Consider the following 27,932-nt stretch of genomic DNA (forward strand, 5'->3'; position numbering starts at 1 on the left):
GAAAAGTTGTTTTGAGGTTGTTTGGTTGGTTAAAAAAGAAGGAAATCAAAGAATAGGAAACATATTTCTTATAAATAGGTTCTTCTCTTGTGTTTGGTTCATTCTTAAAAATAGGAGATGAGATGAGATGGGTTGTCATTATATTATTGGATGATGTGACCCACACTTAAGGAAATCAATTTCCTTGTTTTTTTGGAGGAAATGGGTGGAGATGAAATGGAGATGAGATGAGATGAGTTGTCACAATATTATTGGATGATGTGGGTGATTTTTAAAGATGAGATGTGATGGAGATGAGATGAGTTGGATGATGTGACCCGTTTCTTTTATTTGGTTTATTTTATTGGATGATATGAGATGAGTTGTTGGATGAAAATAATATTTTATTGGATGATGTGGATGAGTTATTGGATGAAAATAATATTTTATTAGATGTTGTGGGTAAGTTTTAGGGATGGAAATGGTGGAAATAGAAATTTTGGAGATTTCCAAGCTCCAATTTCCTATTCTTGGGTTTTTGGAAACCAACCAAACAGCCCCTAAAGTGCTGATAGAAAGTAATATTACACAAACTTGACAGCTGTAGCTTTGGCCAACATTTTGTTCATTCGATTCAGAATCTTAGACCAAATGAAGGTTAACAAATAACCCCACAAAGAGCATTACCAAAAAAGGAACATGTCAAGCAAAGCTCCCTCAAATGATCACTTTAAACAAATCAAAGTTGTATTTGTACCTAACAAGAAAAGGAGGGCAAAACAGGCTTCATTTCTTGGGGACCTCTTCTCCAAACACATAGCAAGTCTCCCTTCATTGTTGTTGTCGTCGTCATCCAAGTAATTTTCTTTTTTCCTTCATTTGGAAAGCAACATTTAAATATCATAATAAAAGATATCTTTAATCTTTTGCTTCATATTTGTCAATTTCTACAGCTTGAAGGTATCATTTTGTGGACTTTCCCTGATTAGGTAACTGGTTTTCCAATGAGGTGAACATGAAGTTGCCAGAGTACAGAGCTTCCTTCTCTGTAAACAGAACAGGAGCAATTTGCTTCGAAATTTCAGTCAGACAAAAAGATACATAATTAAACTAGAAATAGAATAGGGTTTACCTGTCATTGACAGGCATGTGGACTCCCTACAAGTATATCTAGCCATTGCCTAAAACAAAAACCAAAGCTTTATTTCAATAAACAACAAGTAATAAATTGTGGAGAAATCTGAAAATTAGTTAAGCGGACCAATAATTTATTTTCTGCGATGGGTCCTACAATATACTTTTTTATATTGGTAAAGGTTGAAGGTTATAATTTTATATTCTAACATGACCCTCACATGCTCGGCCTCTTTTTATGAGCCAAAATCTGGACTCTAGCAGAGGTGTTGAGTTTTTAAAACTCTGTTTCAATTCGAGGACAGTTGGATTTGAACCTAGGTTGGTGTGCTACCACGTCAAACCTCCTTGCCACTACACCGATACTTTGAAGTTGCAATGAGGGTCGAGGGCTATAATTTTGTATTAAAAAATATAAAATTCAAGCAAAAAATATCTTACATGGAGCCGACAGAGAAAAGAGATATTATTGGTCTAAATAACAAAATTTTAAGTTTTATCTACAACTAAGGATGTGCAAATTTTAGCCAGCACAACCGTATGCTCAATGATGAAAAAAGCAAACTCGCCTGGACAGCAGGAGCAGCCACAGGATCTGACAACTGTGAGCCATCTTCTGAGAAAACGTTCCTGAAAGAAAATCAACATGAGCTTAGCAAGGAATTGCAATGACCCAAAAACAACATTGAGAAAGCCAAGATTTTTTATTTTTTTTATTTTTTTATGTATGTATGGAAATACTTGGAAGTACCTTATGCTAAAAACTATATCTACTGCAATTATATTAAGATCGAGATCACATAAAACTTATGATCATTTTACGACAGCTTTGTCTAAGCTACAGCACTGTTTCAGAATAAAGCTAATGAAGGAAAACAATCTCAGAAAGTTATGCTAAATACCTAAATTTTTTAAAGAAAAATAGAATAGGAAAAACTTGCAATAAACAAGTTCATCCATAAAACGAAAGCACAAAATAAATAAGGATTAGCTAAATTGCATGGAATAACATGCAAGCATGTATATGGAGCTCCCGAGGCACAAGAGATTTATATTCGTAGCAACCATGATATATAAGATGTTAAGTGCAAGCAGGAGAAGTGTTATTATGCAGGCAAGTATATAGCCATATTCGTGCATGAGAATGTGCAATAATTAAACAGCGATGTCTGTGGTAAGGTTGGTGTAAGCCCCTCTGAGAATTGAGGCATTTGTTATTGAGTAGAAAGAAAAGTCGTATTTAGTTTTCTAAAAAGAAAAAAAACTGAAATATTTAGGAGCGCTTATATATCCTTTAGAGTTGGGTTTCCCTTTCATTTGGTTTGAGGCTATATTAATGAGGTGCACCTAAAATTAATACATCTCTACATATTGCCTGGTCTAAATTCTATAAAGGTTAGCTAATTCTCTGACATTAAATATAAATGTCCGACACAGAAGAAAGCCAGGTACAAAAATGCCAAATGATAAACAAATTATGGGTACAGGCGTTAGAAATCTATTTCTGTTTAGTCTGTGGCATTGCTTAGATTTCATCACACACAGTTGATATTTAAGACCACCTGTACTAGGCATTTCAAGCAAACATCCGTATTCAACCAATTTCTAAACAGATTTTGAACTTAGAACTCCATGTCCTTTTTAATACTCAAAGAAACAGCTAGCCTTGTGCTATTTCCCTTGATAACCAACTTCTTTTTTACAAAACTGCTAGAAAGAAGAGTTAATTGTGAATAGAATCCCTGTACTATCACCCAATTGCAAATAGACTGCTGTAGTTATATTTGTGCGAATAGACCCTCTGAGTGAAATTTTTTAGTCTTAAAATCATTAAAAGGTTTTGAGGAGGTGGATAGACACCCTATAGTTCTATTGGTGAGGATAGATGCCCAGTTGCTAAGCTTTTCTGAGTTTAAAAAAGTCGAAAAACTTCAGTAAGGGGATGTATTCGCAATTGGGCCAATACTACAGGAGGTCTACTTGCACAAATAGAACTACAGGGGGGATTCACAATTGGCTGATACTGTAGGAAATCTATTCGCAATTAACTCAACTTTTCCTAACATGTCCCGTTTGGCTCACTTTTAGTCACCACTTGTTCCACCAACAACCCAACTAAAGTTTAAAGGCAATGTATGATCTTGCTCCTCAAAGGAAATGTATGTTCTACTGACCCTACTGAGAGATTTTGTATCCGTCTTAACAGAATGAAGCTTTTTGTAAATTGATCCAATCAGTATAAAGTGAATGGAGAATATCATTTCAAGTCATCAAGAATGGCTAAATACCCATATTGGTATTTTAGTTCAACCTCATTTGTCAAAAAGGTATTTTAAATAAAAAAATCGGCGTTAAGGTATTTTAATTGATTAAAATTACCAATTAGGTCCTTTTTCTCGTCGGCGACCACTTTTCCGGCGAGAACTCGTCACGTGCGTGACACGTGATGACTTAATCTGTATAAATACCCATATTGGTATTTTAATTCAACTCAATTTGCCTAGAAGGTATTTTAAATAAAAAAATCGGCGTTAAGACATTTTAATTGATTAAAATTACTAATTAGGTCTTTTTGCTTGTCGGCGACCACTTTTCCGGCAAGAACTGGTCACGTGCATTTTAATTCAACTGGTTTTCTGACGTGGTAGTGGCAGGAAGAATAATAGTCGATGCATTTTAAAATCCCCCATTTCTAAAATTGATAAAAAATTTAGCGAAACCGAGCCACATCAGCAAACCGAGCCACATCATCAGCTAAAACACAGATTAGGTCATCACATGCCACACACGTGTCGAGTTCTCACCGGAAAAGTGGTCGCCGACGAGAAAAAAGACCTAATTGGTAATTTTAATCAATTAAAATGCTTTAATGCCGATTTTTTTATTTAAAATACCTTCTTGGCAAATGGGGTTGAATTATAATACCAATATGGGTATTTAGCCCATCAAGAATTGATTATTGTTTGACAGGAGCTTTCTATGCAATTGCAGAAGATGAGAGGAAGCATACCAAGTAAGAAGCTTTTAAAATGTCTTGCCAAAACTCTTTCTAAACTCAAAATATCTTACCTCACATTTCCATGATTAATTATCTAACAGGATTTCAAGCATGATCATGACAGCCGAGTTTACCTCCATAGGACATTCACAAGTTCATCATTTTTGGCTTCGGGACTGAGAGCAGTGTCATATGCAATAATATTTCCATAAAATATCTTCTCTAACTCCTTCATCCATTTTGTTAAGAGTAAGTTAACCTGCAATTCAGAAATTGTCAGCAAAAAAATTAACCAGATCTCAATTCACCCAGTGGTTAGATTTATCAAAACTAGAGAAATCATGAAATTAACTAAAAAAGGACCAACTGAAGATCTGAAGCTCAATTATTCAATGAAATTCCTGTTACATGTAGAAGTAGAATTATTAAACACACAGCCTATATGGTTGACATTGAATCAATTTGATGACATCTCTCCTTGGATAAACTACTTGCTTCCAGAAAACATCAAACATCATTATGTTCATTCTCCATTTGTTCAATTAGTCATTGTATGGATCCTCTTAATTCATTATTTCACAAAAGAATCAAACAATTTTCAGCTACAGGTTCGAAGAAAAGAGGTAACTTGCTAAAGTAGTAAAGGAAAACTGAAGTTTGAACCCTGGAAGTGGATTGAAGCAAACTTGTTTCCACCCCAGAATGTTGATTGCTAAATTTAAAGTGATGTACTAGGAGAATCAAGAAAGAAAAAAGTTTACGGAGCATAACCCCAAAATTTAGCATAGAAGGTTTATTGTTGGTGCTATCATTATTGTTCTTTTTTAGCCTACCTATGCACAGATATGGTAGTTTGCCAATTATGAAATAGATGTTGAATGGTGAAAACAATCATCTGACTAACCCAATGTTAAGGCTTTTCTTGTTGTAACAATATATGTTGTAAAAGAGGACACGAATTGTATAATAAACATCTGGCTTATTCCCTCACAAGATGAACAAAGTATGCTGTTGGTAATTATCCATTGGTTGTGCCTTACCGTGTTAGTTATATATGTAAAGCAGCTATTTCATAGATTCCTTCCAATACTTGCTCACTCTTTTAGTAATCACCCATAAGAGAATTGTCTCTACATCTAGTCATCAACTCTTTTTAGATTATTATAATTATTCTTTATGTAATTTCTAAAATCTGATCAATTTCTTCTTCTCTAGGCTTAGTTTTTCTCTTAGGGGGAAAAAATCCGTGAAGTGTGTCCAATGTCCGTGGTAAAAATTTTAATATAGGATCAACTCTAAGATAAAAATAATATAGGCGAATAAATAAATGTACTGTCTTCTGGTTTCACATCGTATCAATTCATATAAGCTTTAAAACAATGAGAAAATTATTACTCAGGCATTATTGGTAGATTAAAGAAACATTATACGCTAAACTGAAACATAATAAGTAATATTTCAATGTAAACATACAAGTCGTACAATGACAGAATCTAGCTGATTGAATGGAAATTTGACTTAATAATCCCCATATAAAATAATTGAAATAATCAATATAGTCACTGACCCCAGCTTTTGATACTCTCAACTCCAAATCGTGATTGTAAATCTCATATAGATATTGCCCAAATTCAGCTCCTTCATTTCCTTCCTCCTTCATTCGGCGTAGGAAGAGCCACATATGAAGCACAAGCAAAGCAAATGTAGTTTTAAATGTTTTCTCCAACTGAAATACTGCAACAACCATAGCTTACAGTTAACAACTTGAAATTGTTGATTCATGCACAATTGACTCAATCAAGTCAAAATCTGTCATAGACATACAATTCTTGGTATAAACAAATTAATAGCTAATAGACATGAACACTTTGATTCCTCGTCCTTCCTCAGATTCGAGCAATCCTAGGTCCATAATACCATATACTTAGATTAAACAGGAGCTAAATATTATATTCTAATGAAATGTGATAACAGGAAGAAATTATCAATGCCCCATGAAAAATAATCGACCAAAATCGCAATAAAGAACCCTCCCTCCTTCCCTCCCTCTGTTATAAAGATTTTGCTGTCGCTGCTCAAATAGGATCAATTAAACATCAACATAATAGTTGAACCCCAGAAAAGAAAAGTCATTATGCTCCTGCCTATACTACTATTAGAGGTAGCATGTCCAACTACATATATAAGTGCTCCACCTTTAAAAGCCAGAACTTACACTACAATGCAATAGAGAAAAACTCATGAAATTAAATTCTTAAGCAGCACTTTTCCTGCAAATAATTTAAAAGAAGCTAAATACTAATAACTTCTATAACGATGGTAAAGGAATGTTCTACACAGATTTTAATAGAACTTGGCTCATCGCCTAGACTCCTATATTCTGGGTACCAAGCCCTCCTCTTCCCATAGTGAATTTGGCTAGAAGTTCTATATTAATTGGCCACTGGATGATACAAAGATTGGGTGCTGTTTGATGAACTGAACTTTGTGTATGCATGTGTTTGAAGGCTTGAAGCCAAACACTTGAAGGGAAAAACCAATATTTTTTTTCTCTCAAAGTTAACTGATTTGTCAGATATCCAGATTAGCCATCTATCTGCTATCACTGCCACAAAGCAAGCTGATATACAAGTATGAATTAGTTGGTTAGATAATGAAGATATTTAATGAATACTGTTGCTGCACTAAAGCAACACATGCAAGCCGAATTAACTATGAATATTTAGATTCGTTGGGTACAAAGAAGAAAACACACCATCATAAATGGCAGGCTTATCAACCTGTGAAGTGATACGCCGATAAACCACATTTGCTCCTCGGAGAGATTTGCTTTGTTTGCTATAAAACAACAACAGCTTGAGCATAAAACGCCTGATGCCCTCATAATGTGGTTCTTCTATTCTTAGAGGAGAATGTGGAGCCAAGGATAACGAACAGGGCTTTGACCAAAACAATGCATTTAGTCTAACCTGTGAAAAACATGTAGAATCTTCATCCTCAATGCATCAAACAGGGGAGAATCCATATTAAATCCATAATTACATACAATTAAATCATAAAAAATGTAGATATAGACTTGTTGACAGATTGAAGCAGCAGTAATGCAAATTTCACTATAACTTCCATATCAACCAGGAGAACATAAAGATTTCGGGACAAAGATTTATGTAACCACGGGGTCTAATACTAGGAATAGAAGCAACGTAGAATGCATATGATGATCAAACATTAAGAGTAGAATATGTCAATCAACCAGAAAGAACCTCACTTAGATGGTAAGCCTACATAACTTGTGTCCTTAAAGGAATAAAATATCTAAACATCAAGGCTTCATGGTCACAACTAAGAGAATGATGTATGAATTCCTATATTTCTTCTTGATGAATCAATTGATACCATGTCTGAACATACTTCTTATATGGTCATCAAAGCTCAGCACAAACTCACATCATGCCAGCTTTGGAGCTACCTTGACAGATTTCTCTGTTCTCATTCCCTTAAATGCTCAACCATGTTTCTCACAAGTAGCAGTAACAAGAGGGACCACGTGCATACCTGAACAATAATTAGAATGGTGGTCCTACAAACCGAAAAGTACCATTACTACCTACATCAACTAGGAAGATTGCATATAAAAATATACTATCATGATATCCTTCCATCTAGAATTGAGCCTTGAAACACTAGATAAGATAAATTAATTAGTGCCAATTGCTAATTGCTTCTATTCAGAAACTTCATATCATGAAGATAGCTGTTTGGCTTCTGCTAGGCTGCTACCTGACTTCGTTGTTTTCTCTTTAATAGGTGGTCAAACTCACTGCAGTCAATAGTTTGATAATATGGTGCCAGAAAAACTGCAGCAATCAAAACTTGGACAAGCAAGCTGAGATGCATCAAACACTGGTTGTCGCTTTATCTGCTTCTCCATCAGTTCTTGCACAGGTTAACTCACTGACAACAAATTCTTACTCATTAAGAAAATCTTTAACTTTAAAATTAGGATATTCATGATAGCAATGTCCACTTTATTTTATGCTTTCTTACTTTATTAAAAACTACGACTAATTATATTTGAATGTCATGTAAATATTACACCTTCTAATGTATAGTCATTACAGGGTTGAAAGTTTTGTTCCCAGGACATGTTCAAATCTAGGCATTGAAGTTTCTTCCGAGTGGCTTTTGACAACGGAAAGTTCAACATTAAGCATTCAAGCATTCAAGCTTCAACGTAATAGGACGGAACGTTTCTTGAAAGTTCAACATTAAGCATTCAAGCTTCAATGTAATAGGACGGATGGTTTCTTCTAATGTATATTCATTGTAGATTTGAAAGCTTGATCAAACGCTATAGACGAGTGGCTTTGGATAGTGGTTGTCGTGATGAGTGAATCAAAGAATGCAAATACACTCCTAAGAGTTAGTGGCGATTCAAAGGAATTCAGTTTGGATGAATACAAAATTAATGGCAGGGTACTTGGAATTATGTTCAATAAAATAAGGGAAGCTACAAGTTAAGGGGTTCCCCCCAGAAAACACCTTAAAAATAGGGTAATTACAGGGAGAACACCTTTCAATTTCAATTTATACATAAACCATCTTTAAAGTGGGTTTTTGTTGCAACAATTTACTCACTAAAAACCCAAAATTATTCTTTAAAAACTCATATTCAAGGCATGTGAATCATTTTTTTAATGTTTAGTTCCTGTTAGGATACAACCATGTACCTTAAACTTGAAATTTCAATCTTAGTTTCAGTTTCTTTAGTGAAAATTTGAGTAGGAGGTGGTTGATTGCAACAAGAACCTACTTTAAAGATGGTTTACGTATTAATTGAAATTAAAAGGTGGTTCCCATAAAATTACCCTCATTTTAAGGGGGCTTCTAGGAAAAAACCCCCAAAAGTTATGCTAGATGAATGCTTTTAGTTTCGTCCGGTTTTAACTGTGACTACTTTGTAGTGCATATACTTTTGTTGTGCCATATCCAACCAATGTGTTCCAAGGCTTTTACAAGTGATGATATGAGATAAGGAAACTATCGAAATTGTGCAATAAGAGTACACCGAGTCAGATTTATAATTTATATAAATAACATTGAAGATGGAGAAAGTAAAAACAGAGAAGGTTACTGCTTGCTATCTATTGGATTTGGAAAGGACTTCAGTTGCAACTTGCAAAGATAACATTCCATTTTCTAACTGTCCTATAAATTTCTCGCTTTTTGAAGGAATATTCTTTAGTGCCATTATATTTCACTTCCATTCCAGTCTCAAAAAAAAAAAAAAAAATCTAATCAGGGTTAAATATCAAATTCAACACTATAAATCTGATTAAATAACCCCTAAATTAATCATCTTACTGAAATCAAAATAGCTGAAAGAACCACATGGACATATATTGTCTACCAATTCCCAAACTTCAAACAAAACAAAACAAACAACCCATCAGAGCGGCTACATTAGATTTCAAAACGCCAACTTTAAGAGCAAACTGAGCCATTCACAGAATAATTATAAAATTTATAAATTAAAAAAAAAGACTCAGATCAAACCTCGGGTTTGCTGAGCTGGGGATTTGGTGTCGCGGGCTTTGGGCTCGACGCGGCGGCGGCGGAGACTTTGGAGCAGCCGCGATCGAAGAGATGAGATCCTCGAAGAGATCCGAGGTGGGAGAAGCAAGAGGCCGCTCGTCTCCATCTCGCTAGCATTGTTTGGAGCGAGAGAGAGAGAGAGAGAGAGAGAGGAATGCAGCCGGTTTTGGATCTGATCGCATGTTTTACCCGATCCCATTAAGTTCGGGTTATTGGGTTTTGGGTCAAATGGATTCAACCAAACCCGAACTGAACCCCACTTATTACAAAACAGGAGAATTCTAGGTCCTCTTCTACCCCGTTCCTTCTCCGCTATCCCCAGCGACTCCCGCCGCCGATTTGCTCCGGCGAGGTTACAAACTGCAATACTTCAAATTAGGTATTATTCATTTATTTTGATATTTTTTTCCTTTATTGCATGATTTTCTTCGTTATTACTCGTAAAATTTCATCCGAGACCTAAACCCTAAACCCTAAACCCACCACCCTCTCAAAATTCTATCCTCGGGCTCACTTTTTTTCTGCTGTGGTCCTAGAATGGCTCCGGCTCGGAAGCGAACGAAACGATTTGAAGAAGAGAGTATGAGCAGCTCGGACGCTGGCGGCGACTCGGAGACCGAGATGGGGTTTGGTTCGGATCAGTCTGAGGATTTTGATCAGTTTGATGATGATGATGACGGCGGGAGTGATCCTGAAAGCAACAGCGACGAAGAAGATGAAGATGAGGCGGTAAATTTCGTCTTTTATCTGAATTTTTGGGATTTTATTGCGCTATTTTGTTGTTGTTGATAAATCTGTGGCTTTTTTGGTTCAGGGGGAGGATGAAGAGGAAGAGGGAAGTGGTGCTGAGGGTATTGGGAGGACGAAGGATGCAGAAATGGAGGAACTTGAGAAGGAGATGGATGATCTCCGCAAGCAACAGTAAGAATTTACATATCTTTTTAGTTATAATGACGTAAATTTGAGTATGTAGTAGAGAAATTTTACATATTTTTTTAACAGTTGTAGTGATAGGTACATTGCAAAAAGGGTGTCTACCTTTGCAATGTGCACTTTAGAAGTTGAAGGATTCTGTTGACATTCAATACTTAAATTTTCAGCTTTTTTGATGTAGCACAAAAAGAAGAATGATCTTACTGTTTGATCCTTGTAGTGCATTGAAAGTGCTTGAGTGGATGAGAGTAAAGGGCTGAGTCTATAGGTTAAAGTAAATGCACAGGAAGGTACAGTAAAAAGATTTTAACGGTAGTTTTGGCGGAAGTTCCATTACATATTGCAGGAGTGCATATCGAATCCAAGTTACATTGTCCATTAGGCAGTTTTTTTTCTTATTTAAAATGATAGTATTAAATATTGCATTTGAAATAGTTGCTGGTATGAATTTGAGCTTTGGATAAACTTTTCTGAAAGTTGTAGAGGAGTGAAGTCTGCTATACACAGGCAAAGCGTAACCGATTGAATTCTTTCTTAGAGGAACAAAACACAACTCTCTTACGCCTCTGAATATAATTAATTACATGGTGTGTGCATACTGCATAGATTATGTGATGCTGAGTTTGTTAGTATATCAATGTCCTAATCACACAAAGCTACTAAGAGATGGGTTTGAGAAGTTGTAGCATGTACCATTTTGTAATGAGCTATCTGCATTCAATGAGTGCGAGTGCCATTGATGTCAATCATGTAGATGGACGCTGGTGAGTCATTGAACTCTAGTCTGGCTCCAACCAACTTAACATAGCTAATGGAAAGTTTTAACAACCGTTTGCTTTCTACAAATAAAAATACCACAATCAGTGGAAATTTTATCATGCTTAAGAAGTTTGGAAAACATTTGCAGTAATTTTGGTTCGGATTCATCATACTGCTTGTCATGTGGACAACTGAATGTAATATTCCTTATTTTTCACAGAGATCTCCTGAATAATCTAAAGCGTCATAAGGATGAAGATGCTATTAAAGGTCAAGCTGTGAAGAACCAGAAGGTACTACTTGCATGACCAGGGTTGACTTTGCACTATTATTTTACTGTCTCCCGATATGCATAACCGTGTTTATGAATCTCTAGACTTACTCCATTAAGTGGAAGGTGATAAAACCCATAGTTTGACCAATGTCTGCAATTATTTTGTATGACAGAGACCATATTAGCTCCTTTATTTGTCACCTTTAACTCCAAATTTATGTAACTAAGTTTCCTACTAATTCTGCCAATTTCTTCTATTGACTATTATTCCTATTCACGGCCAAATCTAATCCACCAGGAGTCCCTTTAGCCTAGCAATTAACTACTTTTTATATATATTTCGCTCTTTAATGTTCTTTATTTTCCTACTGTTATTTAATATTTTAACTGCTGATCTAGCACCTTTCTTTCTTTATTTACCTTTTTAGCTAGGGGAATGTGAACAACTGCGATCTTGTCATTCAAGTGATTGTTATTGTAATTCTATTAAGAAAATGGCCTAATTATTTACAACATTGTTATTTATCACTCTTCAGAATGTATGAGAGTTTTTTTAGCGATACATATGTAGTATTTTAGATTTTACATATTTTGATTTATTTAAGTCTTAATAAACAATCATGATAGTAATGGATTTCTGAGATGTAATTTCGCATGAGACTAATGTATACCTTATCTTTCTTTAAATTGTTGGTTTTCTATGCGTAAAGCAATTGGGTGACAAGTTTATCCTTCTCTTTTGAAGGTGCTGTGGGATAGGACCTTGGAATTCAGGTTCTTACTGCAGAAACCATTTTCTAGTTCAAATAAATTGCCACAGGTATGCTTTTGCATACTGCTTCACATTCAACATTTATTCCATCGTCTTACGTTGACATGTTTTCTTTTATGCCCTTACTATAGCTTATTATCACTGCTGTTTTGCATGTATCAGGAGCCTATCAAGTCCTCATTTTGCAGTTCAGATAAGCTAGTTGATCAATCATACTCTGACCTGATATCATCATGTAAAGAGACTATAGACAGTCTGCTGGGACTGCAGGAGGTATGCTTCTTCCATTATGTGATGCAGGTTCCCTTTATTCATGCCGGCAGTTTACTGGTTATTTCTGCAGGCTCTGCTTGAGAAGAACCCGTCCATTCTTCAAGGCACAGGTATATAAATTATGTCATATTTTATTTGTCAATCTATTTATCTGTAAAGTTTTATATCTGTTCAGCGTCTGGTGTTTTCTTATAGTCCTTGTTTCTTACATACTTTTCTTTTGTCATATATTTGATGTTGTCACCTGGATTTGCACACTAGGCTGTTCATTTCTACTAATTTGTTTGTAACTTTTCTTTAATCTTAAGGGCCATGCTAGACGCTTGTTTGAAGTGTTCTATGTTTACTGTAGCTTATTTGCAGCATAATTTAGACTTGAATGAAATGAGAACTCAAAGATCTCTAAAACCTTGAATATTGTAATATTCTGAGGATTGAAGAATGAACAAAAGTACTAACAAAGAGTTGGACTATGCCATAAACTTGGTTTAAGCCTTCTTTGGTTTTGATACAGTGTAGATTACTAGTGAACAGATTGCTATGTAAATCACATAAAATATTTCTTCACGCGGAGGGTTGGCATTTGTCATTTGGCCCTCGTTCTTAGTAACCCGAATGATGCTTTGGGTGTTATTCGTTCAAAGAAGTGTGATGAGGAACCGACCGTGGAAATCTGTTGAGGAGATTTATTTGGATAAAAAAATAATAATGAAAACATTGAAATAGTATTATTCAATTAAGAAAAATTACATATGGATGAGCTTTACATTTGGACACTTCACATGCCGACAACTCACATGCATAATACTATCTGTAATTCACATATAGGGTAAGGGTTTCTCACAAATATTATTCTCTTCTCCTCTTTAGTGAAAATCACAATATTATAGAAAAACTAAGAAGATAAGAAAAATCCTAATTGAACAAGAGATAACATCAAATCACATCCAAACTAGAACAAGATAACATCAGATAAGATCCTAACCAAAGAAAAATGATAAGATCAAATAAAACTGTAACTAATTTATCTAATCCTAATTGAACTAAATTAAATCCAATCTTCATCAAATCTTTTTCCGGATTTAGATTTGAATCTGCCATGCATTGTAGTGCTATGGTAGGAGCATTGTAGAAGTTATTCTCAAGTCTCTGGTAACTAGTGTTACAAAAGGTGCTAGGCGGACTAGGTGTTCGAGCCGAGCCTAGCGCCTAGGCGTCTAAGCGTTTGTCTATTTTTAATTTATTTAATTATAATAATTCACAAAAATATGTATTAAGTTCATATAAAATTGTAAAAAAACATAAATAACAAGCTCACATCCATAATCAACCATGCATGAATACTAAATAGCCAAAATAGTAACCAAATACTAAGAAATATCACCATGTCTAACATAACAAGTCATCGCAATAGTAAATAATATCACAAACTCAAAAGTCTAATGCTCAAGAAAAAAAGGAATAATTTACTTTAAATGTCTAGCGCGGGATAATCATATAATCTAATGAAATCATCATCGGCATGGAAATCCTCCACCGCATGATCGCTCTCATTCGAGTTCATGTCCACGAAGTCCTCATCCTCATCCGTGACATCATCGTTGGAGGCAGGAGACTCTTCTTGATAGTAAACATTAAAGGCCCTGCAGCTCCTGCTTTTCTTTCACTCCTCCGGTTCGCCGCAACCTCATCCGCTCCACGTACATTCTCCACCATCGTCCAACTAACACCCGAACTGGGATAAGTTAGTTCCTCGTCATCAGAGGGGGCTCCATCTAGGATCCATGCACGTGATGTAGTACGATCTTGTGTTGTTAGCATGTCTTTACCTTCTCCTCTCCTCTTCTTTTGCTTGAGCTTAGCATTGAACTTCACAAACACAAGATCCTCCAACATTGTTGACTCCAATCGGGTTCTCTTCTTCTTGTGATTCTTTAAAGAAGAAAAGAACAAATTAGTAAAGTTATAAAGGGATAATTTCATCTTATTAATTTTAGATATTTATGTAATTTATCCTCTCAAATGTGCTCCAGTTCCTCTTGCATCCGGAAGAACTGCTAGTGAGATTAAGAACCTTAATCGTCAAGTTTTGCAGAAAGGGACAATTGCCACCATACATATACCACTAACTAGTTGCAAACACATTGTCTTAGTGGAATTCACCAGTGTAAAAAATAATTTATGATTGATAATTTGATATACTCAATTTATAACCTAAACTTACTTGGGTTGAAGTACAGTTTCTACTTAGTTTTCACTGCCAAACTTCTACTAACTGAGTCCTTACTCTCTCTGTACTTCTCCATGAACTCCTTAGTAGCCTCAATTTGGTGTTCCTCATCGGGATAGAGCAGCTCCATCACATCTAGAAACCCCTCCTTCCCCTCCCTGGAGTTCTTAGCAACATCATCTCAAAAGAAGTAGTAAGAGCTAAGGACATAAGTTGCATGTGCAAGGGTGAATATAATCGATCCTCGGACTTGGAATGTATAATATCAATCACCGACTTGCATAGGCTCTCCTGTTTCGTCAAAACAAGCTTGATCTACTCCTTTGTGTCTTCAAGCATTCCGAAAACAAATCCCATTTAGGGTTTATAGTCGCTTTCGACCATCCTCAGCCACCCTCAACATGCGGAAAGGGGAGCATAGATCTTCAATAACTTGTTTACTGATTGCTGTAGGCGTCAAAAAATGCTAATAGATATCCAAATACAGCTCAAGAGGAGATCATCAAAAAATCAAAGAAAAAAAGACAGTCTTTACTGTCTCTCCGCGCGAGACAGTGTTTACTGTCTCTCCGTACGAGACAGTGTTTACTGTCTCTCCGCGCGAGACAGTGTTTACTGTCTCTCCGCGCGAGACAGTGTTTACTGTCTCTCCGTGCGAGACAGTTATCAAAGGCTCAGAAACTGTTTTATAAACCGCCGACACGTAGCCATTAACTGCCAAAGAACATGGGAAACGCCGTGGGCGAGAATCACGTTGACAACTGCCAAAATAACGGAGTTTGAAAACGTGGGAAGGCAGTTACAACAAAAACTGCCAGACAGTTACTGTTCCCGAGACAGTATTTACTGTCTCGCGGGGACAGTATTTACTGTTCCCGAGACAGTGTTTACTGTCTCGGCCTCCAAGACAGTAAACACTGTCTCGGAAGCACTGTTCATCCCAGAGGCTATAAATACCCCCCGAGATCGATTTTTTTGGAGGAGGCTGATCAGAGAGCATCCACAGGCTGATTTCAGAGCAGAGAGGGCAGAGTACTCGAGCTTCTGTAACTCCTTGATATTCAGGCTTTGACTTGATATAACCTTGGATCGTTTAAAGGCAACAATAAATTGTCCTGAGAATGCCAACAAGGTTTTATACCCCCAGAAGAAGACGCATTCACCAAATGATATCGTCATACCTGGGAGATCATACCAACAGACGATACGATTTTTTGGCAATCATACCGATGAATCGTATTATCAAGTTGGGGGTGTGAATAAATTTCGAAAAAGAATTATTCGCTCTCATTGTTCCTGTGCACGACTTATAAGATCAGCTGTCCAAGATGATGAATTCCTTGAAGTCACCATCAACGTGGCTGATAAAAGAAAGTCTAAGCGGCATTCAAGTGACTCAAATCCTGACTTTTCCCCGAGAGGAAGAGTCAATCCAAGAATTGCTCAAAGGATGTCTCGACTCCAATTAGGAGCCATTAGACGCAGAAATTACAAGAGAATGCAAGAAGGAATGTCCTCGGAGGATGAATTCTCGGACACTTATTCTGCAATCGCTTCTGATGATACAATGTCTAGCACGGGACAAACCAGAGAAGTACTCACGATCACCTCTGATCAATTTGCTCAAATACTTCAAGAAGCTCTAGCCAAACAACGTGAAGAAATTAGAGCTGAAGTGAAGACAGAAATGGAGTTAGCTATCCAACAAATGAGAGAATTGCTAGCTCAGCGGCCTGAACCCCCTAAGTCCAGTCAATGAACTGAATCCAGCCGCCACACTCAGAAAGTTGTGGATGACAGTGATCCAGAAGTGGATGAAGTCATTATTTGAATTTATTGTAATCGAACGAAGATATAATGAATTCCACAGCAAAACCAACTTTTGACGCAAACAATTGCCACCAACTTTCACACAGGACAATAGCCTCCACTTTTCTACCTCTTGTCGTCTTGGAATGCTTGCTTTCCCTCCATTCTTCATTAGAAAACATGAGTCTTAGCTTCAGCCTTCAGCTTCTTCTCATGAACACTCCGCAGGGTTAAGAATGCAGTGGCGAAACGAGTGACTTAGGGTCTAACAATCTCCCTCATCTCACACACGCGACACATCATGTTCAAGATATTATGGTGGTTATAGATGAAGACGGTAAGGGCATTCGCTTTATCAATGGTTGTTTTGAAGGTTTGCAACTTCACGATACTCTCAAGCATCAGGTCAATAGTATGAGATGCACAACTGGTCTAAAAGATACTCGGCTTCTTCTCCTTCAATTTCTGCTTTGCCGCTATATTTGTAGAAGCATTATCTGTGGCAACTTGGATGACCACAATCTCCTTAGTGCATGCATCCACCCACTTAAAATGTATTCTCTCGTGTGCCAGTCCCCAGAGCACTCAATCGACTTGTAGAGAGTCATGCCTAGCCTATTGTGGATGCACAAGGTTCGTGATCGACCGCCTCTTCCTATCTGACCAAGCATTTGTCATGATAGAATAACCACTCTTCCCCTGCTCCTCATGCTCCTTCAATCATTCGTAGCACCCCTCAATAACGACTTCCTCAATATATACATGCTAGGCGGTCGATAGGTACGCCCACAATCCCTAATAGCACTGCATATTCGTCAATGTTACAGAAGACGCTAGACGGGCTAGGCGTTTGGTTGAGCAAGCGTCTAGCGCCTAGACCCTTAGGCGTAGCCTATGTTGCGCCTAGACGTTTGACTATTTTTTAAATTATTTAATTATAATAATTAATAAAAATATATATTAAATTCATATAAATTTGTCAAAAAAATAGATAGCAATCTTAGATTCATAATAAACTGTACATACTTAAATACTAAATAGCCAAAATCAGTGTTATCGAGGCGCAAAGCGCAATGCGGGGCGCAATGGTCCCTTACGCGCACCATGCACAAAGCGCACAACGAGACGCGCGCCTCACTAATTGAGACGCATAACTCAAACTAATATTTGCCAACATCATAAGACAGAAACATATAAGCACCTACATCCAAAATTATGAGAATATCAACTTAAATCATCAAATTATGCTAACTGAATTTTTAAAGTAATAAAAAAGATACAAGAAACATGTATTTAAATCATCAAATTAAGTGATTAACAATTATGAGCATATGTTTATAAATTGTCACATAAAAGACTAGAAATATAATTAACAAACATGATTGTTCATAATTTTCTAGTTAGTATTCTTAATTGATATTTGTTACTTAGCATGAAAAGATGAAGAATGAATGTAACAATTACATAGTTACATGTTCATAATTTGCTAGTTAGCATGCTAATTAGAGAAGGAAGTTACAATTAGCAAACAAGTATACTTAGCATGCTAATTAGAGAAGGAAGTTACAATTAGCAAACAAGTATACTAAATTACTAATTATTGTTTTCTTTTTATAGGTTAAACATGAAAAGATGAAAATAGATTAGCAACTAGTAAGAAAGAATATATTACATGATATAAATATGTAATTATGTAAATTATTTAAAAAAAAATAGAAGAAAGAGTATGTTACATAACGCAGGTGCGAGGCGTACGTGAGGTGCGCGCAAGGTGCGCGCAAGGCGCATGCGAGGCGCGAGCGAGGCGCACGCGAGGCGCGCGCCTCGCTGCGTGCAGCGCCCCGCCTCGCGTGCAGGGTGCATTTCCCCAGGCTAAAGCGCTCCGCGCTCGGGGTGCGCCCGAGGCGCGCGCCTCAATAAGCCTGGCCAAAATAAAAACTAACAAGGTTATAGAAAACACTAGGAGGTTTAGGCGTTGGACCCGATGCCTAGAGCCTATGAGATTTTTTATTTTATTTTTTAATTATAATAATTAATAGTAAATGTCAATGTTATGGAAAGCTTAGGTGGAGGACTGGTGTCCAGGCAGATTTTTTTCTTCATTTACGTGGTGGTCGAGGTGGTTTTGCTGAAGATTAGAGGAGGGAGTGGAGGTGTTCATATTTGGAGGTTAAAGAAGTTTGAAAGAGGTTAGAGGACGGACGTGAAACCTGCAACAAAAAAATACAATCAAGACCTAAAGGATGCAGTCCGCATAAGCAGATAATACTATTCTAAACACTCCCAAGACTTAGGTGGGCAACCTAGGTACCGCTTAGACGCTATGCGCTAGTTAGGCAGCCTAGGTACCGCTTAGACGCTATGTGCTAGTTAGGCAGCTTAGGTACCAGCTAGGCCTAGGTACACGTCTAGGCGGACAATGCAAAAGCTTTTTAAAACAGTGACATCCGTGTTTGTTGGAAATTTGCAGTAAAAAGACAATGAAAGAAAAATTGACTTGTATTCTCTCAAAATCAATTACAATTTGGATTCCGATTACAAAAGAGAGGAGAATGAATTTGATTCTCCCCTTTGTTTAAAACTGGGTTCTTCTTGGTAGCGATGGAGTGCCTCCTTCGATTGCTTGTGTCGAACTTGCTCTCCGTTGACGATCCGACCGTACTATCTCACTGGAATGATTAACTTATGTGATGAATTCGGTTTAGAACTCTTAACAAGTTTAATGAACTCAGAACGAGTTGAAAACTCTGAAGAGAGTTGTTGGGAACCGAATAACTGGTTTGATGTAATTAACTTGTGTTGCAAGCTTAACTACGAACTCTTGAATGAGTTTCAGAACTCAGAGTGAGTTAAAAACTCTGTAACAGAGTTGTTAGAACCGAAGATTCGGTTAAGAGCCAAGTAAATCCGCTGTTGGTGAAGGGATTCTTTAAGATTTGATTAACTGATTGCTAATCAGTTCTTTGATCTCTTAGAAAATCGCCTTCTCTGTGCGGTTCAACTGCCGAGATTTGTTAACCTTATGGGCGGGTTTGATGCCAGCTCCTCCTTAACCTTATGCGGTTTTTACTGTTAAAAGCCGATTCACCAACCAACCGATCAACCTTCTTGGTGGTTTGATCTCTCCCAAAAACTCTAGCCCCGTAGGATGTTGAAGAGAACTTGTTTGAACAAGTTTGAAACTCTAGCCGAGTTAAGAAACTCTTTGGAAGAGTTGAAAAGAACTTGGTAAACAAGTTTTAAAACTCTAATCGAGTTAGGGGAACTCTAAAAAGAGTTGATGATAATAAAGAAAGTTTAATCATTTCAAAAGAGTAGCTGATCTCTTTCTCTCTTCGGCCGATCTCAAAAAAGCTCCGCCAGTCCTTTATAGGTTCGGTAAAACCTATATATCTCCAAATCTAACCGATAGAAAGTAATTTCCACCGTTCAGAATTAGGAACAATAAGTGTAGTATCCACTCTCCAAATTTCACATCGATCGGACCATGGATGAGGGTCCGATCGTCACGTCGATCGCAACTGCACGAAAGTGACTTTTCTCTGCACTCCTGGAACGACCAGCTTCGGAAAAACCTTCATATCTCCAAATCTAACCGATAGAAAGCAATCTCTCCCGTTCAGAATTAGGAAAGACAAGTTTAGAAGCTACCCTCCAAATTTCACATCGATCGGACCATGGATGAGGGTCCGATCGTCACGTCGATCGCAACTGCACAAAAGTGACTTTTCTCTGCACTCCTGGAACGACCAGCTTCGGAAAAACCTTCATATCTCCAAATCTAACCGATAGAAAACAATCTCTACCGTTCAGAATTAGGAAAGACAAGTTTAGAAGCTACCCTCCAAATTTCACATCGATCGGACCACGGATGAGCGTCCGATCGTCACGCCGATCACAACTGCGCAAATCTGACCTTTCTTCTCCTCTCTTGTTCTCTCTTTCTTTTAATTTCGTCTAGCCCTCTACCACCAGCCCGATTTTGCTGTGAAAACCACCTATTTGTAGGAGTTTAAGGGGTATAACTACCCCCCTTAATTAGCTCCATAATGGAGGTTAGTTGCCCTATTAAGTGGAGGACCGTTTCAAGGATTTGAAATGGTCAAACGCGACATTCGCGTTGAAGAGATTGTCAATTATAATCTTTTTTTATTTATTTTTGAACTTTTGTGAGGATCGTCAAATTGTAATCCTTACATTTAGCTCTTGATAATATAAGAGTCGTCAATTTGTAACTCCCGATGTTGATTGTGAAGACTGTTGAATTAGAGCTTTCATCAGTTGTTGTGAAGGTCGTCAGATTATAACCTTCATCAGTCTACGTGAAAGTCTTCAAATTGTAACCTTCTGAAAGTCGTCAGATTGTAACTTTTATCATCGGTGTTTTGATGGGGATTAGCTATCTATTGTGATTTTTTGACAGCCTACAATCCGCATAAAGGAGTTGGTAGAGAGGGCATGAAAATAAATGATATTCTCATATGCCCATCTAGCAACATGCTATGGACCCAATCTCTCTTCTCATTCGTATAAACTTCCTTCACTCCAGGCTGAATCATCTCTTCCTTCAGTCTCTTTGCTAGCTTGGGATCACTAGCAGTATAAGCATCCATCTGTCCAACGGTTGGTTCTAGAGACCTCTTTGAAGATCCACCCGTTGTATGTGTAGAAGAGACAATTTCCTCTCCTTCCATAGCCATTGGGTCCGTCAAGCTGTGCTTCATCTTACTACTCCATGATATGTTCTCTTTCAGTTTCTTCCTCCTGAAATTAGCAACCATAGCTTTTTGGACCTTCCTACCAGCAACCGAAATCTTAGAGCACTTCACGCAATTGTTTCCTTTGCCGGCAAGATGTTGCTTCAATCTAAAGACCCCATCTTTCATCTTGTGCAAGCACAATTTGCATTGCACTAAGCACAAATCATTTAGATCTGGAAGAAACCCAAACTCCTAACCAATATCTCTCGAGTTTATTTTATCTTTCATAGGGGCTTTTTCGGGAATAGAGGTGGAACCCGCAGACTCTTTAGGATGAATATCCAACATTCTAAATCACAACAATTTAACAAACAAACCATTCATAGATCAAATCATCAAATCATGACAAATAAAAAATCAAATAAATAACATAACTTGATCTGTTAAGTATTAACATCTATTCAGTCTTCTCTTCTATAAGACTAAATGTAAAATTGAACAAGATTTTAATCTCAATTACTAATTAAATAGATTAACTAAAATTAACTAAATTGAACAATACATAAATTTGAACTAAAATTGAACAAGATTAAACTAAAATTAACTAAAATTGAACAAGTTGAACTAAAAATAACTAAGATTAAACTAGAATTAACTACAATTAATTAAAATTAACTAAAGTTTAACAAGATTAAACTGATATTAACTAAAATTGAACAAGTTTAAACTAAAATTAACTAAAATTATCTAAAAATTGAACAAGATTAAACTAAATTTAACTTAATTAAACTAATTAATTAAACAAAATTGGAAAAAATAACTATTTAAATTAAAAAAACAGTTTATAAGTGAATTTTTTACCTAAAATAGTGAATAAGTTAAAAAATCAGTTTACAAATTAAAAAAATTGAAGAATAAATGTTTATCTGAGGGCTGACGGGTGAAGGACCGGCGGCGGCTGGAGAGGGGACTACGATTAGCGGGAGAGGGTCCAGCAGCGGTGGGAGAGGGTCTGGCGACGGTGGGTAATGACCAATGTATTAAATATTAAAAATATCAGAAATATCAGATGACCAAAATCTATGTCGGATTGCGAAAATCGGGGATATGTAAAAAATAGCGGGATGTTATATAAAGGAGGATGTTCATATTAACATAACACTATAATATGTAATACAAACATATTTAATGTTTTCTAAATATAAGAAATTGCATCACAACTAATGATATGCGATGTTTAGAGACATTAGATACATGTAGAGGTTAGAGAGAGAGAGTAAAGACATGAACAAAGGAGAGAGAAAGGAAGACAGAGAGAAGGGAGAGAAGTTAAGAGAGAGGATAGAGGAAGAGAGACATAGGGGTCTAAGGAGGAGCCGAGAGAGAGCTAAGATAGAGGAGAACTGGAGAAGAAAGGGAGAGTGGAGAGAGGGGAGAGATTCCTACATGAGGTCGCCTAACGTTTTTGAATTGGAGTGCTGAACAAAGATGGAGGAGAAATATGAGATTGACTAGGGATTTAGGGTATTTGAGTTTTGAAATTTATTAAGTATTCGGGTCTAGTAGGAACCAAAACCAAACACAAACCCAATAACCATTTTTATTTGGATATTAGCCAATATTAGTCGACATTTCCTCAATGAAATATCGGCTGATATTTCTCGATATATCGAAAAAAGTGGTAAAATTGAAAAATGATAATTTTCCATAAATATCGTATCGGAAGGTCATCAAAACCATTATATCAGCCGATATAGCGATATATCGGCCTATATTTAATACATTGGTGAGAACCGAAGTGAGAGGGACAGCGGGGAGCAAGTATAGGATTAGAGAGAGCCGGCGTACAGAATAGAGATTAGAAAAGGGAGGTGGGGGGGGTCTACTGCAGTTACTGAGAGTAGGGTTTATCTTTCAGGGTTCGGGTATTCCGGTTCGGTGACTCCGGCTTGGGTTTGTTTTTTTTCAAAAGCTAGGGCGGCGTGTAAGCGCGTCATCTTAGCGCGGATGACTCCGTAGACTGGCCGCCCGGCCAAAAAATAGGCCGCGCGTTTAGCTCCGCCTACGCCTAGGCGAACTCCTAGGTGTCAGCCTAGGACGCTTTTTAGAACACTGCTGGTAACAAGCATCACCGAGGTTACTCTGTTAAGATCTTTCATTATTTGGTGAGGCCAAGTTTTAATTGCTGTCTATAACACACTTAATTGACCGCATCAACATGGAAGATGCAATAGCATGAAGAGATACTTTGTCTTTCTTGATGTACCCTAAGGATGGATAAGGATTCTGCAGGGAATTCTTTTTTCCTTCTTAATTATTGGGATACTTTGGGTAGACATGGTCCTATGCTCTTAGACTTCATGTTTATCTGCAGATGCACTTCAAACACAACACTACATTTATGTACTGAAACTGCAATTTAACAATAATTGATATTATTGTGAATAAGATGTTTGAAGATGTGGTACAAGTTAAAATGATTTAAACATGGATAAAATAAACTGTGGATGCACCATTGGATATCATAGAACTTTTTAAATAGAACTGGGATAATTGGTAAAGTGGGATAATATTTTGACACTGGGATAATTTAGTGGAACAATGATGGGTAATTCTTAAAGTGGGATAATTTGGTAGGATAATTTGGTGGGATAATGATGGATAATATTATGAAGTTGCATAATTTGGTAGGATAATTTGGTGGGGGTAATGGTGGGTATAAATTACTATTGTTAATAATTGTATATTAAAAATAATATAATATTGATAAGCAAATTCTAGTAATAACTATAAAATATAATGTAATAAAGCATCACTATTCATTTCAAATAATAAAATAATTTACAAATAAATAAAAATCTAAATCTCTAGAGTGACTCGACTTCTATCATCCCACATGACTTCTATTATCCCACATGACATCTGCCATAGAATTTCTCCAAGCTCCTACAGCTGCTCGTTGAGTCTGTATCTCGTCTTCTTTATCGGAGTCATCGTTTGCATCAACAACATTTCGTGGAGCTTCTAGTGGAGGATCATAAATGTCGAAGTTCAAATCTCATAACATCATAAAGAAAAAAAAGCATTTTTCAGCCATTAATCCTTTGGACCAATCTCATCATGATCGCTAAAACCAAATCAGCAAATAAATGAAATGTACACAGGAATCATCCATGGCCGCTAAACAGATGATCGACAGATGAACTATAAATATCCCAATCAATTTACTGAGCCGATTTAATAATAATAGATATCACCATTAACCATTCAACATCTAATCATCAATGTGATCGCAAAATTGCTTTCTAACTTATAAAAAAACATAAATAGCCTGCATATCTTTAGCACTAACCCACCAACACTATTTTCTTAACCTAAACCACTGTTGTGGAGAGAAAACTTAGATCAAATAAATAATGATAAAGTAATTTAACGTTAAAAAACTATCAATAAAGTAATACATTTTGAATATAATAATAAAAGATCTAATCATCACAAAAACAAAGTAAAGACAGAAAAATGAACGGATGATTGACTTCATGGTAGAGAAATTTTCTAGGCAGAGAAACTAACCAAGAGGGAGGGAGGTGGGGTTTTACTTTTTTTTTCCAATTGTATTCTTTCCAATGTGTGGGATAATTTGAGAGAGGAGAACTTATGGTTATATATATAGGTGGTATAATTTGTGGGATAATTATGACCAATTATCCCAATTCTAATTCTAGTAAAATTCTACTTGACTAACGCACCAAAAAAATAATACAGTTCTAGTTCTACAAAAGTTCTACTTGACTAATACTATAAAAAAATATCCCATTTCCTAGTTCTATGTGACTAACACCTTAAAATTTTATCCCACAAATTATCCCAGTTCCAGTTTTAAGTTCTAGATGACTAACCCCCCCTAAGGATGGATAAGGATTCTGCAGGGAATTCTTTTTTCCTTCTTAATTATTGGGATACTTTGGGTAGACATGGTCCTATGCTCTTAGACTTCATGTTTATCTGCAGATGCACTTCAAACACAACACTACATTTATGTACTGAAACTGCAATTTAACAATAATTGATATTATTGTGAATAAGATGTTTGAAGATGTGGTACAAGTTAAAATGATTTAAACATGGATAAAATAAACTGTGGATGCACCATTGGATATCATAGACCTGAGCAATGATATATAGATAAAGCACATGGTAATTGCCACTGCCAATTACAGTTACTGTTAAAGATAAGAGAAAGGGTATTCTGGAACAGACATTAAAATATGTTTTCTGACAGGGAATGATGACTTCGTAATATACGCCTGTAGAAACATATTTAAGAAACTTGGAAGAATATATGGGATATTCTCAGATATTTCATGTAGTTACTTCGAATGAGAGAGGGGTTACCCTCTTTGTTTGGTTAGTTGCACATTCTGATCCTACCCGGACTACACATTGACGAGAATCTGCTTTAGTGAGCTGCCCTTTTGTAAGCAAATCGATCAGTTAATCCAAGACAATTTAGTTGTCTAAATGGGTTAGCTCGAATAGATACACCATTGTTTAGGACCTTTATATCCACTTATGTAGCAGTAATAAGGGAATCATGATTGCATTTCCTTATTAACAGTTCAAAATTACAAGGGAATTTTGAGATTATATCTTTTTTCGTGGCAAGAACTTCAAATAAGTGAGCCCTTCAAGAACATTTGAGTCCCAAATTATCAACTAACAGTTCCATTACTATTACCTGTGTTTGTTTGAGGTTTAGCCAGTTTAAATTACGGTAAGTCTTCATAGACTTTCTATACTTCACTCTTCGGTGAATTTTCCCCAAGTTGACTGGAAGTACGATCTACTTGTACTAATTAAGCTGTTATTACTAATTTTAGTCATTTTCTGCGGTCCCCATAATTCCTGAATAAAAGGGCTAGTTGTTGGCTTGTTGCTTATATCAAATTGCCTTGTTTATATATCTGTCTGTTTGAGTTAGTTCTGTGCTGCCTGCTATTGCATAGTTTAATATTTGCTTACCTACTTAGGGAATGATATTCACAAGGATGAGGATCTGTCTCGGGACTTCGGAGAGGCTGATGAGGAGTGGCTAAGTATACATAAAATGCATTGTAGGTATGTGATTAGATTGTCACATTTCCATAACTTTGAGCATGTTTTATAGGATAAAATATGTTTATGAGTATACAAGTGTACACAGAACGCATTGCGGGTATCTTTTTAGATAATCACATAACTGACATCTATGTATATGTTGCGTGCTCTTTTATTGAATTACACAGTCTGAAATTATATCTCTTGAGGGTTCTTGATGTAGTTCTAGAGTAGGTATATGAAGCAGGTGCTAGGTGCTAAGCAGAGACAACGGTCTTATGAGCCGAAGTGCAGGGGTACGAAGTACTAGCCTTATTATTTTGGACTATTAATTTATAAAGTGAATTTGATAGTTGGTTTAAGAAATATTGAATTGTTGAAAACATGGATTGTACAATATCAGGATTAACCTTTATGTTGTGTGCTCCCTCTGCTTGTCTCAACGTGAATGTTGGAGCTTTTTGGTAAAATAAATTGAGACTGCTTTTCACATCACTTAAGTAGTTCTTTAATATTAAGAATAATTGTTATTAGTCAGTAGACTTCTTGTTAACTCACAACAGCTTGTAGAGTTAATATGTGAAATTTTGCACCTGATCTGTGGAGTGATATGCCTTTGTCTCTGTAGCAGAGTAATGCATGACCTAGTTTTTTCTGTATTGCATCTATGACCAATGACATTATCTTTCTACCTTCCTAAGGGTTTGTTTGGCAATTCATCCACCAACTTGGATAAGCACACTAACTTGGATAATGGCTTAAATGTGTTTTGACAAAAACTTGTACAAGATTGAACTAATTTTTCTTTTTTCTTTTTTTTTCCTTTTGTTTTAAAGTTCAAAATATAGGCCCTTACCTAGGTTATCTTTGGACCACTCTCATCTTGGTTCAATCCAAACCCAGCTTAAGGCCTTAAGCGGATTAGTGTGAAGTTGTCAAACACACTTAGGTCTTTGTGTGCAAAAATGTGGACAGAGATCGAACGTATCACAGATTCTTCCAGGACTTGTATTAGGATTTGTTCAAAGTAGCTAATACTTGATTCATAATAATTGACATTTTTTGTTTACTGATCTGTTTCTCTTGAGGGCTTGTGGGCACTGGGCTGGCGTCGGGGAATGCCCTTAATTGTTTTATCTATTTCTTTATTATTTTCATGTAGACGGACCAATTTATCAATTAAAGGATAATCTTCTATTTTGGCCCATCCAAATTCGGATGAGTTCCCAAAAATTACCTCATAATTTTTATATCTTTGACTTTCTTTTCAATCTAACCATTACAATATTCAGATTTTGTTAATATTTTACAACACTTCATTGTTGTTTCCTATTCATTATCATCGATTTATTATATTGATATCATGCTTCCATGAATGA

The 27,932-nt window shown here is 36.4% G+C and overlaps 2 protein-coding genes across 2 annotated transcripts in view; one reads left to right on the forward strand and one right to left on the reverse strand.

The window, feature by feature from the left end:
* Nucleotides 544–9,898, reverse strand: LOC109839224 (ubiquinol-cytochrome-c reductase complex assembly factor 1-like). The gene is made up of 7 exons (XM_020407653.1): nt 9,668–9,898; nt 6,867–7,080; nt 5,679–5,845; nt 4,246–4,370; nt 1,683–1,743; nt 1,112–1,160; nt 544–1,025 (listed from the first exon to the last, which is right to left on the reverse strand). The coding sequence occupies exons 1-7, from the start codon at nt 9,821–9,823 to the stop codon at nt 943–945; spliced, it is 855 nt and encodes a 284-aa protein (XP_020263242.1). The 5' UTR covers nt 9,824–9,898; the 3' UTR covers nt 544–942.
* Nucleotides 9,973–27,932, forward strand: part of LOC109839223 (putative uncharacterized protein DDB_G0270496) — a 26,872-nt gene continuing 8,912 nt past the window's right edge. Inside the window, exons 1-8 of the mRNA XM_020407652.1 lie at nt 9,973–10,085; nt 10,243–10,435; nt 10,521–10,627; nt 11,619–11,691; nt 12,418–12,492; nt 12,607–12,717; nt 12,788–12,827; nt 26,487–26,574. Coding sequence (XP_020263241.1) covers nt 10,244–10,435; nt 10,521–10,627; nt 11,619–11,691; nt 12,418–12,492; nt 12,607–12,717; nt 12,788–12,827; nt 26,487–26,574 — 686 coding nt within the window. The 5' untranslated portion in view covers nt 9,973–10,085; nt 10,243. The remainder of the gene's footprint in view (nt 10,086–10,242; nt 10,436–10,520; nt 10,628–11,618; nt 11,692–12,417; nt 12,493–12,606; nt 12,718–12,787; nt 12,828–26,486; nt 26,575–27,932) is intronic.

This window comes from Asparagus officinalis, chromosome 4 (genome assembly GCF_001876935.1).
Source record: "Asparagus officinalis chromosome 4, Aspof.V1, whole genome shotgun sequence".
Classification (NCBI taxonomy): Eukaryota; Viridiplantae; Streptophyta; class Magnoliopsida; order Asparagales; family Asparagaceae; genus Asparagus; species Asparagus officinalis.